General features: G+C 36.4%; 1 protein-coding gene across 2 annotated transcripts in view; it reads right to left on the reverse strand.

The window, feature by feature from the left end:
* The window catches only part of CDH18 (cadherin 18), a 973,183-nt gene that overhangs the window by 232,776 nt on the left and 726,962 nt on the right, over positions 1 to 13,445 (reverse strand). For both annotated transcript variants that reach the window (XM_075062696.1, XM_075062695.1), the window contains one exon: positions 7,982 to 8,101. In XM_075062696.1, the coding sequence (XP_074918797.1) occupies positions 7,982 to 8,101 (120 nt within the window). The remainder of the gene's footprint in view (positions 1 to 7,981; positions 8,102 to 13,445) is intronic.

Consider the following 13,445-nt stretch of genomic DNA (forward strand, 5'->3'; position numbering starts at 1 on the left):
CTCGTTTGGGAGGAGTTCCGAAATCGATTTAAGGAGGCAGTTAACTCGATATTAAGGACGACGTCGTGTGAACGGATACAGCGTTAAATCGGTATATCAGCCATTAAACCGATTTAAAGTCGCAGTGTAGACCTGGCCTCTCTTTCTCCAATAGAAAAGTTGGTCCAACAAAAGATGTTACTTTGTCGCTCTTGTGATTCTCTTTAACTGTAAACTGAATGCTTTGACACTGGTGTAAATAGGAAGTAAAATATCCATGGATATTTCCATGGATACCTCAAAGAAAAAAAACAAAAAACCCGCTCATGGAATATAGTTCTTAAATCTCCTGGAGAAAATGTGAAATGGTCATCCACAGAGGAAACGGTAAGTTTAAGCCCAGGGATCGGCAACCTTTGGCCCACGGTCCACCAGGGCACGCACCCTGATGGGTCAGGCCAATATGTTTACCTGCCACATCCACAGGTTCAGTCAGTCACAGCTCCCACTGGCTGCGGTTTGCTGCTCTAGGCCCGTGCTGCTTCCCACAGCCCCCATTGGCATGGAGCGACAAACCGTAGCCAGTGGGAGTTGCGATCGGCTGAACCTGTGGACGCAGAAGGTAAACAAACCAGCCCAGCCTGCCAAAGGTTGCAGATCCCTGTTTTAGCGTAAGTGGAGTTGCATGCTCTGTTAGTAACATATGTCACTCATAGAGAAGACCTTGACTGACATGGTCATTCTTCAGCATGACCTCTTTTTGACATCACAAAGCAGAAATCAGTCAAGTATAATAATACATTTGGATTATGTCGTGGAGGGTGTAAGTAAATGGTCTGAGATATAATTGTAAGTAAGACTTTCAAGACTCTCTATACTTGTTTGCATAATGTAAATAGAATTTATCTTTAGTAAAATTCCACCTTTCTTGTAACAATTCTTGCAGAGTTCTTAAGGTTTAAATATTGAGCTACAAAGGTTTAGGGCCATTTGACATTTCAAGACTGTAGTACAATATAGTAGGCCAGATCAAGAATTTACTTAGTCCATTTCAATGGGCAGCGCTTAGCTGTGCTGTCTCAGCAGCTGACTGAGCAGGGAGTTGTAAAAGATTCAAAGTTCCCTCCCTGCTCTAATGTGGAAGTAATCTAAGATACTTATATAGTCTCTATTGCCTTAGTATCTGAGCACCTCACATTTTTTAACATATTTATCTCACAACACCCCTGTAAGCAGGACAGTACTATTATCCCCATTTTACAGATAGGGAACTGAAGAAGAGAAAGAGATGACTTGTTCAAGGTCACAGAAGGAAGTTGATGCAGAAGAAAGAATTAGATGCAGATCTTCTAAATCCTATGCTATTGTCAACCAGCCTCCATAACAACAGCCAGTTATGAGCCCTCCAAACAGGCTTGGCTTTAGCTTAAGTCAGTAAGGAATGTACTTATGCCAAATTTATATAAGACGTTTAAACTGAAATGTTCACACAAGAGAGTTTCACCATCGTAATTAAATTGATTTCTTAACGGAAACCAAACAGGATAGTCTCTATTCAAAAGAATAAATGGACACAAATCAGACATCAAGAATTGTAACATTCAAAAACCAGTAGGAGAGCACTTCAATCTCCCTGGACACTCAACAACAGACTTAAGAGGCAATTCTTAAACAACAACAAAAAAAACCTTCAAAAACAGACTTCAAAGAGAAACTACAGACCTGGAATTAATTTGCAAAGTGGACACGATCAAATTAGGCCTGAATAAAGACTAGGAGTGGCTGAGTCACTACAAAAAAGAATTTTCCCTCTGCTGATACTCACGCCTTCTTGTGAACTATTGGAAATGGGCGACGTCCACCTTGATTGCATTGGCCTAGTTGGCACAACAAAAGTAATTTTCCCTCTCTTGATATTCATCCCTTTGTGTAAACTATTGAGAATAGGCCACTTCCACCTTAATTGAATTGGCCTCATTAGCATTGTTCTCCCACTTGGTAATGCAACTCCCATCTTTTAATGTGCTGTAACATATATATACCTGCTTACCGTATTTTTCAGCCCATGCTGATGAAGTGGGGTTTAGCTCACAAAAGCTTATTCCAAATACATTTGTTAGTCTCTAAAGTGCCACAAGGACTCCGTGTTGTTTTTGCGGATTCAGACTAACACGGCTACCACTCTGAAACCTAACAGGACACAGATACGTTGGTGCAAATTTCTCTGTAGTCAAGGCTTCAAACTGTAAGCTCTTCGGAGTGTGGACTGTGTTTTCATGACCTGTGGATGTACAGCACTGAACACTATGGGGCCCTATGGGGCCCTTATTATTCATTTACTAAAAATGAATAATAAAACAAAAATATAGTGCTCTGCCCTTTCTGTAGTGTGTTGTGCTCTGTGGTTGACCTCCGCATAGAAACGAAGGGATGCTGTACCCCCTTGTTCAAAAGCCACAATCCTGCCCAATATGATCATAAACATCAAACACATGAAGAACAAAATCACACCACCGAAAACTACAAACACTCAAGTACTCACCCCATTTCAGCTTACTTAAAAATGCAGCGCTAGTGGTAATGTAGGCACATTAATAGTTGTGCTCATTTTATATCGATATCCTCTTTCTAAAATAGAAACACAACTATCACTGTGCCTGTACCATTAGCACTGCATTTTTAAGTGAGCTGAAATGGGGTGAGCACTTAAGTCTTTGTAGCATAGTGCTATATACATGTGTCTTTATAGCAATACCATGATTATAAATTATTAATGTTAATAAGTATCATATATTATTGTTATGCAGAATGATTTAACATGTAAAAAATGTATGTGTGTGTGTATATATATATATATACACACACACACACACACTTTATAAGTTTTACAGTACTAATTTGGTTTGTGACCTAATATCAAGTGCTGTTTGTCCCTCCCCTCCCCCCTGCCTAAGTGAATTGTAAATACATTTTTGTAAAATCATTCTTTAAAGATTTTGATACCACAAAATCTAAGTGCTGTCTGCAAACTAGGGGTAAGTATATTGCTCTACACAAAATAGAAGTGACCATATGTTATAAATCACAGGGACAGCCAGTTTGGCACACATGACACATCCTTATGCTTGGAAGTACCTGCACCTCCCTTCTTTGTATTGGCACATTTTAATATCATTATTATTGTACTCTCAATAAAAGAACAAGTCTAGAGATATTGCAAATGAGTGATTTCTTATGAGGAATGCTTGAAGCCATTGCAATTTTATTGCATTCTTGAAAAACACAAAATGAGGCCACTTCTCTCATACATTGGTTATATTCGTTTTCAGAAATATTATCTCACAAATATTTTGCTTTATAATTTAAACTTCTAAACTAATATTTTCAAAAACAACAATAATTGACCTATGGTTACGAATGTTGGTGTATTGTTGCCACCCAGTTCCAACCAGCCAGTCATTTTAAAGTACAATTTCTGTGTAATCTGAATATTTAACTTTTCTTCCTGACGTGTTCAGAGACATTGGTTCAAGAATAAATGCATTTCCCCTGCATCAATTTCTGTATTTCAAATTAGCGTCAAGAGTCAGATTTTCATAACACAAATTTCAGCATTTTTAATGGATACAAGACAAACTGTTAATGTGAAAAAGATATATTCTATCATTGTACTAGTCTCAGTAAATTGCTAATACTGCACACTGCATATTTTTAATGAAGTTCATCAAGTATGTCTGCATATCGGTTTCATATTTCTCATACCATTGAATGAATGGTTAAAGTTATTTGTGGAATAATATGCTCAAGAAAATATACTAGTAACTTCTATGGGCTTTTGATCATGCCCTATACAGCAAGATATCTGTATTGTACAGTCAATCTATAGAGCTTTCCAGCTTATCCATATTATATAATTCTGATTTAATACACTTATTTTTATATAAACAAAGAAAGTGTTTTGTTGTGGAGTTTAATTAGCAGAGATGGTTCCAAATCAGAAGACTGGATTCAAAATTTCCCAAATATTAGGAAAGTTGGAATCTGAAAATCGTAACTCAGCTCTCTACCTGTCATGAACTATAGAACAAGCAAGTACAAACGTCAAAAAGTATTTTAAAAGCATTTCTTGATTCTTCAAAAAGTTCCACCAATAATACCAGAATTCATTTTTTAAAATGCTATTATGCTGTAATATATGTATTAATTTACTTGTTCTATAACCATTCATATCCACTGATAACTTAATTACCTTAAAATGTCATTAGTTACAGTATGGTGGTGGTGGTGGGGGTCTATTACCCTAGGATTCCCTATATATCAGTCACATCAAGCTGATACAGGTTAATTCTGCTAACATAACCTGCGATCTAAAAATAAATCTCTTCAGTTTCTCCTTCTTTCAAGAGCACCAGTAATAAATATTCTATACTCAGAACATAGATGATCATTTGCTGAAAATGTGAAGAAAGGCAGAAAAGAGTCCAGTTCAATTTTCTACAGCAGTACTACTAAGAGTAATACGTAAATAAATAATAATACTTAAAAACTTATAGAGCACCTTTTTGTAACCAAAGCATGTTATAAACCTTAAGCTTCAATAGTAGTTGGCCATGGTTAAGTTTCCACTGGAGGCAGGAGTCTGGCATTCCTCTACCTTGATGAAAACTAAATTATTTGCCTGAAAATTTTGCACATATTATTTTGCCAAGGAAAGTGTCTAGTTTTATTTATTTAATTATTTACATATTTATTTATTTATTTGAGGGTAGCTAAGCAAATGCCTTAAGACATAGACATAAACATTAAAAAATGCGAAACCTGTTTGAATTTTTGAAAGTCTAACTTAAAAAAAACAAAAAAAAATCCACCGTTGATCAAATATTTCACATTTGTTTTATTCTCTTCATTGACAAGTATTTTTTATGCTCTTCAACTTTGACAACTTCTAAAAGTGATGGTTTAATTTTTGAGTTATTTGATACCATACTTCTGAGAAGTCCAGAACTGGAGTCTTTGAATTGTAAATTGCATAGCACTGAGTTCAATCTATCTGTAGTACAAGCAGTGTACTTTTTAGAGTCGGTATTCACAATAGACAGTTAGCTATACAAGATTTAAGATGTCTCTAGCCAAAGACTCCAAGAAACTTTAAGAATTGTGACAGGGACCCTGTGGGTTTCAGTAACAGTTGCATGGACTCCTGGGGAGTTTATAAGATTCTCTCTCTTTCTCTCCCCTCCAGTTTTTATCAAATCCATCTACATTTAGTTTTTGTATATCATTATTTTATAGATTAAGTTATAAGCTAAGAGAATGGCCAGATAAAATCTTCTTTAAGATAGAGTAGAAGAAACACTTGAAGAAAAGTGACCTTTTGTAAAGTTGTAAAGAATAGAAATGATTGAAAATCTGGAAGTTCTGAATTAAGATTTTACAAAGACTGTCAAACAGTTCATATTCTCCTGCTATATCGCTGACTATCCTACATCTAGATTAAAAACACCTTAAAGCCATACACTACACCTTTTTCTTCATTTTCCAGTATCTTAATTTTCCCATTGAATAACAACAAACTCGGCATACTGGTGTTATCGGAACTACTTGCCTTTCTCCAATTTTCTCTGCCATCCCATATTTCCAAGATAGTCAAGAAGTCATAATATTTTCACATCTTATCATCTACATAAAGCCTCGAAACCGTTAAGTTTATAAGGCCAATCCTCATCAAGGCTTCAGAAATTAACAATGTCAAATCTACTCTCATCCACTTTCTGAGTACAAAGACCACTACAACTATCTTATTCTCATCCCTGATGTGGAATGACTTTCAAACATCCATACACAACCAAATCTCCACTATGTAATGGCTACGTAATGGCTCCAGTTTACAGAGGATCTCATTCTCCAAAATGAATTAGAATGAACATTGCCTTAGAATGACAAAATAAAGTAGTAATATAGATGGCAAAAATGAGAATTATAGTTAACACAGATGTGATCTGATATCATTTGGATGGTGCATAATGTGGCAGGATACAGAGATGAGAAAGTTTGGGTAACCTTAACTCTAAATTTCCATTTTTTTCCTTAAGTTTTTTTTTAAATACAATCTACTTATAAACAATCTTACTCTATAATGCCTACATTAATACAATTCTAAAAAAAATCAGATATCAAACACATCATAATGCTTGGCCAAACAAAAACAGATATGCTGTCACCTTTATAACAAACTGAATTCAATTTTCTTTCTAAAGGATCTGATACATCTATGCGCACGTGAGCACACACACGCGCACACACACACACACACACACACACCTACCTGTATCTAGTTGTCTAAATTCAATACTGGAAAGATTTCGTTCTCAACCCTCTAAATCAGAAGATGACTCCTCCCCACTGGAAGCTACATGAGCAACTTGAAGTATTACAAGCCTTATGAATGTATTTCTTGGTACCCTGGATCAGTTTTGCTGGATAAAAGTTAGCAAGCTCTTGTTATTGTTTTAACAAGTTCATCATGAAATGATGTAGGGAAGAAATTCTCCCTCTCTGAAATCTTTGTGTTTCTGTATATTTTATATTGTGGCAGCAAAATGAGCTGTGAAATTCCTGGATCCAGCCACCATAGGAATGGATTAGAGACCACCTCTGCAAATCCCAGACTAGGGAATGTGTGTGGGGCACCACAATAGTGGATTCCAGGTGGCATTGCTGCCCACAGGCAACATGGCTTAGACTCCTCAAATATAGGGCTGCCTAAAATACACCCATAGTTGCCTGAAACCTCAGGGCAAGAAAAGATGATATAATACCACCTTAATCCCTCTCCCCTGGCTGGGAAGTTTGTGCTACACCTCTTAAAGACATTGCACAAAATCTCATGTTTCAATTTGAGTCTACAGGTTTCTTATCTTAAAACATGTCTGGGAGAATTAGAACCCATTGTTCCTGATAAAAATACTTTGTTTTATAATCGCCAATCTCCAGATTCAGATATTCTTACCTCACAACACATAGTAAATTTACTCCTCCAGCAGTTGCGCATATGGAGAGCAACACACACACAATCATATACATTCATATGTAACATGCCTCCTGTGAATATATATGAATATAAAGTGTCTCTGAATTTATTTCATGTCATACAATTTCAAAAGTATTATTTTTTTCTGTCATAAATAATAGTTGTGATCTCTTTGCTCCATAGCAAAATTTTACTGGCTTACGAGGATTTGTTTTTGGAAGGGATGAGAAAGGAAAAACAACAATTATTAAATTCACCTGAAGTGAATACTGTATTAAATTAAACAGCCTTGTTATTAAAGACAAAAAATCATATTAAACAAAACAAAATGTCTGTCATCAAACAGAGACACGTTAATGGGGTTCAGGAAATTCAAGTAATGTTAAACACTCCTCTTGATAGACATTTCTTACTCTTTCTTAATGAGCTATTTGAATTTCTTATTCTTATTTTATGCTTTTATGTATTTTTGGGGGGCTGAGGGGAGCATAAATGATGCACAGAGGTTAAACTTGATCATTTCAGATCATTCTACTCCTTGAGTCATACAGAACACATTTTCAGTGTAATGACAATATTGCAGTTTTAGAAATACAGACATAATATTTGTTTCTTATGGTATGTGTGTTGAAGCTCACATTCAATAATACTGTTAAGCCTGTCCTACAGCAAGACAAAACATTTAAAATAATAATTTAATAGGGACAATTGAGTGGTTTGCCGAGCCTTAACCCTGAAAGTACAAAAACATGATAATCCACTTTGGCTGAATGGTTCATATCACAACTCCTTGAAGAATTAATTCTATACACAGACATTTCATTTGAATGTATAGTACAAAACTGCAAATCTCATAGCTCAAAGGGTGTTCAAGTCAATGGTAGAATTTAATAAGAGGAAAAAAATTGGTTACTATCTACCAGATTGCAATCTATCAGGTGCATCAAACTGTAAGACATATAAAGTGCCCACCTGTTTTAGGATCAACAGAGAAGTATGGCTGTCCCTGAAGAATACTGTATACCACCCGGGCACTGTTCCCATAGGTAGGGTCATCTGCATCTGTAGCTGTCACTTGTAGAACAGAGGTACCTGTACATCCAGGAAAACAAGTTTTAGTTGATAAATGTTCTAGATCTCCTGTCAAGCTTGTATATACAATTCTTTTTAAATGCACTTCCACAATTTTGTATTTTTTTCCTTCAAAAATCCCTTCTTTCTAGCTAGAGAAGGGATCAAATTACAGAATTTCTTCTCCCTCTTCCATCTGTCCATATTTTTAAGGTGTCATCACCTTAGTATCTAACTGCAAAAAATTATGGATGTTAAAATCTGTGGTTTTCTTTCAGCTCATTATGTAAAGATAGCAGCAATTTCAAAATTCATGTCCAGATAAAGATTTTGAACACCAAAGTTATATATGTTGGGATAAGACCACCATTTACTGCAGATACTAATCCTGAAAGACATATTCATTTTAAATCACACCTATGGAGCTCCAGAAATCAATAAAAGGTATAAAACAATTAAAGTATAGAAATCAGAAGACTCCAAAGAACAAAAACTTAAATCTAAAACTGCTTTCTACAAGACTATCAGTGGAATTTCAGAGACAGAATTCCAGCATTAACAGAAACATCTGGGAGCAGTCTTCTTGCTGTGGTTAACAGATATTTGTAAGAAATTATAAGTTGCAACTCCTACTATGTCATAAGGTGGAACAGGGTTATGAACTACACTCTCGAGATATTAGACTGTGAATTGCTGCGTAGATAAAGTGCAGCAGAGAAGTTTGTGATGGCTAAGTTGCAATAAAGAAACTTGAAAATTGCTGTAATTTCTCCAGTAAATATTTGATTATGAATCTTTTTTTTTTTTTTTTTTGCTACGTCATTTGGATACTATTTCAAGAAATCGGTTAGTGGAAGGAGGGTAAAGTTCTGGAGATTCGTTCTTTGTCCTTCTCCTGCAGGCATCCTCACAGTTCCTATTGCCACACATGGAATTGGCCAGTATCAACGAGGAGCTCAAAGAATTGTAATGTTGGAATAGACCATTAGCTCATTTCTAGTGTTATCATACATCTGGCAGCGATATTTGAGGCCTATGGCTCTGATCTTACAGATACTTATGCACCATGAATTGAACTGTTTGAGGTCAATGAGACTCAAAGTCATAGTCAAGTAAGCATGTGAGTCTTTGCGGGATCAGGACCCTATAGTGCACTGTTATATCCTGGACATAAAAATTCCTTTCTACTTCCAAGCTGGTGATTAGCATATACCCTATAAGACTGAGAATTGCTATCCTATGTAGTTGTTAATTCTACTCATGTAAATAATCTGAATATATGGGAAAAGAGTGAAACTTGAGAATATCTTGTTTAATTTGCAAAGTTAAATATAGCTCAAACAGCCGATAATGACCTATTTATTTTTATCCAAGTTTTAATAACCTATACAGAAATGTAACAGATACACCGGCATACAATTATTTTAGGTTCAAGATGACTGAATTATTTTTGAAATACAATACACTGAAAAGAGAAATACAATGTTGTTTCCTTAAACTGTTATTGAAATCCATATGGCCATTTTTACTGTGATGCCCATACTTAACGTTCATGTACAAGTTTCAGCAAATCATGACAGTTAACTTCAACTAACAGCAAATGCCCCCTCCTCTGTTTTACAACTTGCCTAACTACCTGAATAATGAACTTCCACCCTCTTCAGCAATAAACAAACATCAACATGAAAAAGACATATCTTCTCTGTACCCTAGTATAGTCTAAAATCTCTGCTGACTACAGACTTTCCATATTAATTTATTTATACTTTTTATTAATGGATTTATTATTTTATCTTGAAGTATTATTTTATTTCATTTGGGCCACCGTCAATGCCAGGATACAGGAATAAAGTGATTTTATTCATTTCTATGTATATACTAACCAAAACCATCTCCCCACCTAGGCAGCTTCTATAAATATTTAAAACATGGTAAAAACTGCAATCTCTTCGTACCCTCAGACACAGTAATTATCAGCAACTGCCTAACATGTCAAAACATATTAGCCCTGACATCTTCTCCAAACCTTGGAAAACATATGAGCTTTGAAGAAGTCTCTGCACATCAATGGATATGGGCTTTTTCAGAAGGCATAGGAAGAGTAAGGTCCAAAGCTGATGTTATTTCATTGCAAACACCAACAGTCCCTCTCTCTTTTAAATAGAGGAGTATACAAGTTGAGTGCCTCTGTCACTGCTATGAGGATCTAAAACAGGAAGGCATCTGGAGGACCGGAAGTTTGATCCTGTAAGATGCCAAACACTCTTTACCAATCCAGCAAAACACTTAAGCATGTGCTTAAGTTTACAGACATGAACAGTCCCAGTGACTCTGTGAGTGGAAGGTGGAGGCCTGGGAATAAGTGGGGATGAAAAGTAAAGAATAGTAAGTGGCCAGTATGGCTCCATCAAGAGCTCTTTAATGACCTGAAAATCAAAAAGGTTTCCTACAAAACATAGAAACATGGGCAAATTTCTAAGGGTGAGTGCAAAAGAATAGTGCACACATGCAGGGACAAAATCGGAAAGGCTAAGGAACACAGGTTGCACCTGGCAAGGAACATGAAAGACAATAGGAAAAAAGTTCTCTAAAAACATTAGGAGCAACTGAATGAGGAAGGAAAATGTAGGACCAAGGAGGAAAGGAGAGCTGATAATGGACAACACTAAGAAAGCTGAGGTGTTTAAATCCATTTTGCAACAGTCCTCACTAAAAAGATAAATAGTTAACTGGTACTTAACACAAAATTAATAACAAAGAAGAAGGAGAACAAGCCAGAACAGGGAAAGAACAGGTTACAATGTAATGAGATAAGTTAGATGTATTCAAGTCAGCTAAGTGTGAGTGTGATGAAATTCACTCTAGGGTGAATAAGAAACAAGTAAAAGCAACCTCAGAACAAATTAGTAATTATCTTTGAAAACTCATGGACAATGGGTGAGGTCCCAGAGGACTGGAGAAGGGCAAACATAGCACCTATCATTTAAGAAAGGAACTAAGAGGACCTGGGAAATTACAGACCACTCAGCCAAAGTTCAACACCTGGAAAGATATTGGAACAAATTATTAAACAGCCATTATGTAAATACATTGAAGATAAAATGTTTATGAGTAATAGCCAACACAGATTTGCCAAGAAGAAATCATGCCATACCAACAGAGTTTCCTCATTTGACAGAATTATTGGCATAATGGATGGGGAGGGATGGGCTGAGAAGGAATATATCTCATTTTAATAAGGCTTTTGAAATAGTCCCACATGATATTCTCACAAGCAAACTATGGAAATCTGTTTTAGATTAAATTACTATAAAACTGGAGCAAAACTGGTTGAAAGACTGTACTCAAAGAATAGTTATCAATGGTTTTCTATCACACTGGGAGGGCATATCTAGTGGGATACATCAGGAATCTGTCCTGGGCCTGGTACTATTTAATGTTTTCGCTAATTACTTAGATGATTGAGCGGAGACTATACTTATGAAATTTGGAGATGACACCAAGCTAGGAGAAGCTAAAGGACAGGATTCAAATGCAACACAACTTTAGAAAAATTGGAGAATTTGTCTCAAGTCAACAAGATAAAATTCAATAAAGACAAGGGCAAAATACTACACTTGGGAAGGAAAAATCAAATGCACAACTACAAAATGAGGAATAGCTGGCTAAGTGGTAGCACTGGTGAAAAGGATCTGGAGGTTACAGTGGATCACAAACTGAATATAAGTCAACAATATGATGCAATTGTGAAAAAAGGCTAATATGATTCTGGGGTGTTTTAACAGGAGGGTCACATGCAGGACATAGGAGGTTAAAAACTGGGTCTGTGTAGCCTTGAGGCTAAGAAGACTGAGGAGGTGCCTGATAACAGTTTTCAAATATGTTAAGAGTTGGTATAAAGAGGGCCATGATCAGTTATTCTCTGTGTCTGCTGAAGACTGGACCAGTGGCGCCTCTAGGTATTTTGCCGCCCCAAACACGGCAGGCAAGCTGCCTTTGGCAGCTTGCCTGCGGGAGGTCCCTGGTCCTGTGGATTTAGCGGCATGCCTGCGGGATGTCCACTGAAGCTGTGGGACCAGCGGACCCTCCGCAGGCATGCCGCCGAAGGCAATCTGCCTGCTACCCTTGCGGCGACAGGCAGAGCGCCCCTGGTGCCTTGCCGACCCAGGCACGCGCTTGGCGTGCTGGTGCCTGGAGCCGCCCCTGTGTTGGACAAGTAGTAATGGACTTAATCTGCAGCAAGGAAGATTTATGTTAGATATTAGGGGGAAACATTGTAACTGTACGATTAGTTAAGCACTGGAATAGATTTCCAAGGAACATTGTGGATTCCTTATCCTTGGAGGTTTTAAAGAAAAATAGGTTAGATAAACAACTGTCAGAAATGGTGTAGGTATACTATGTCCTGCCTCTGTGCTGGAGGTGGTCTAGATGACTTCTTGAGATCCATCCCAGCCCTCCACTTCTACAATTCTTTGATTTAACTAAAAAATGCCTTTTCTGTATCTAAGAAAAACAATAAAACTGAGAAAAAATTAACAAATGAAAAAAGTTATTTCATTTTCAGATAACGTTAAAATTGGCGAAGCATGGCCTATTTAGCATTGCAGGGTTGAGATCGAGCATAAAACATGTCGGCCCCCAAAAATCCTTTTTTGGAAATTAATACACTGATAAAAGAGTCATAGATGAAGTATTATGATGATTCTATACCAAGACGACATCATAGTTTAAAATAATCTAGGCATTTTTATTATTTATTCATAAAGAGCAATAAATATGCATTCATGCTTAATTATTTATTTTATAGTTTAATTTTTATTTGCTGTTAAAAGGGAACAAAAAATGAAAAAGACTTTTTAGAATGCATATTCAGGACCTTTTATCAAATTACACAGTTGGAATCCAAGTGTTATGGGCTTGCTGCAAAATTACTGTTTTCTTGTGCAGAATAAAATTCAAGTGGTATCTTGTTGGCTGTTGCTGTTTCATAATCCTTAAGAATTCCTTTGAGAATTCAGTCTAGTGCAGTTCATGCAGGCAGGCAGGTACTCCCAGCCTTCAGAAATCTTCACTTTATTCTCACTTCTTAAAGTTTTTGTTCAACATTGATCCATCTGAGATTTTAACAATGCAGCAAACCACAGCAAATCATGCATACCGATTTGCATTCTCAGCAGACATTTACATTTTATTAAACTTCCTCATTAAATGTTAAAGATTTGTCTGCAGAGACACAGACCAATGTTATCCTCTTCAGCTTTTCTTCTCTAGGTAACTTTACAACATTCTGATTGCAAAGATACTAATATATTGCTACAGTTCTGATTTCCCAAATCAATTCAGCCTTTATTTTTATAACACA

Source organism: Chelonoidis abingdonii, chromosome 2 (assembly GCF_003597395.2).
Source record: "Chelonoidis abingdonii isolate Lonesome George chromosome 2, CheloAbing_2.0, whole genome shotgun sequence".
Classification (NCBI taxonomy): Eukaryota; Metazoa; Chordata; order Testudines; family Testudinidae; genus Chelonoidis; species Chelonoidis abingdonii.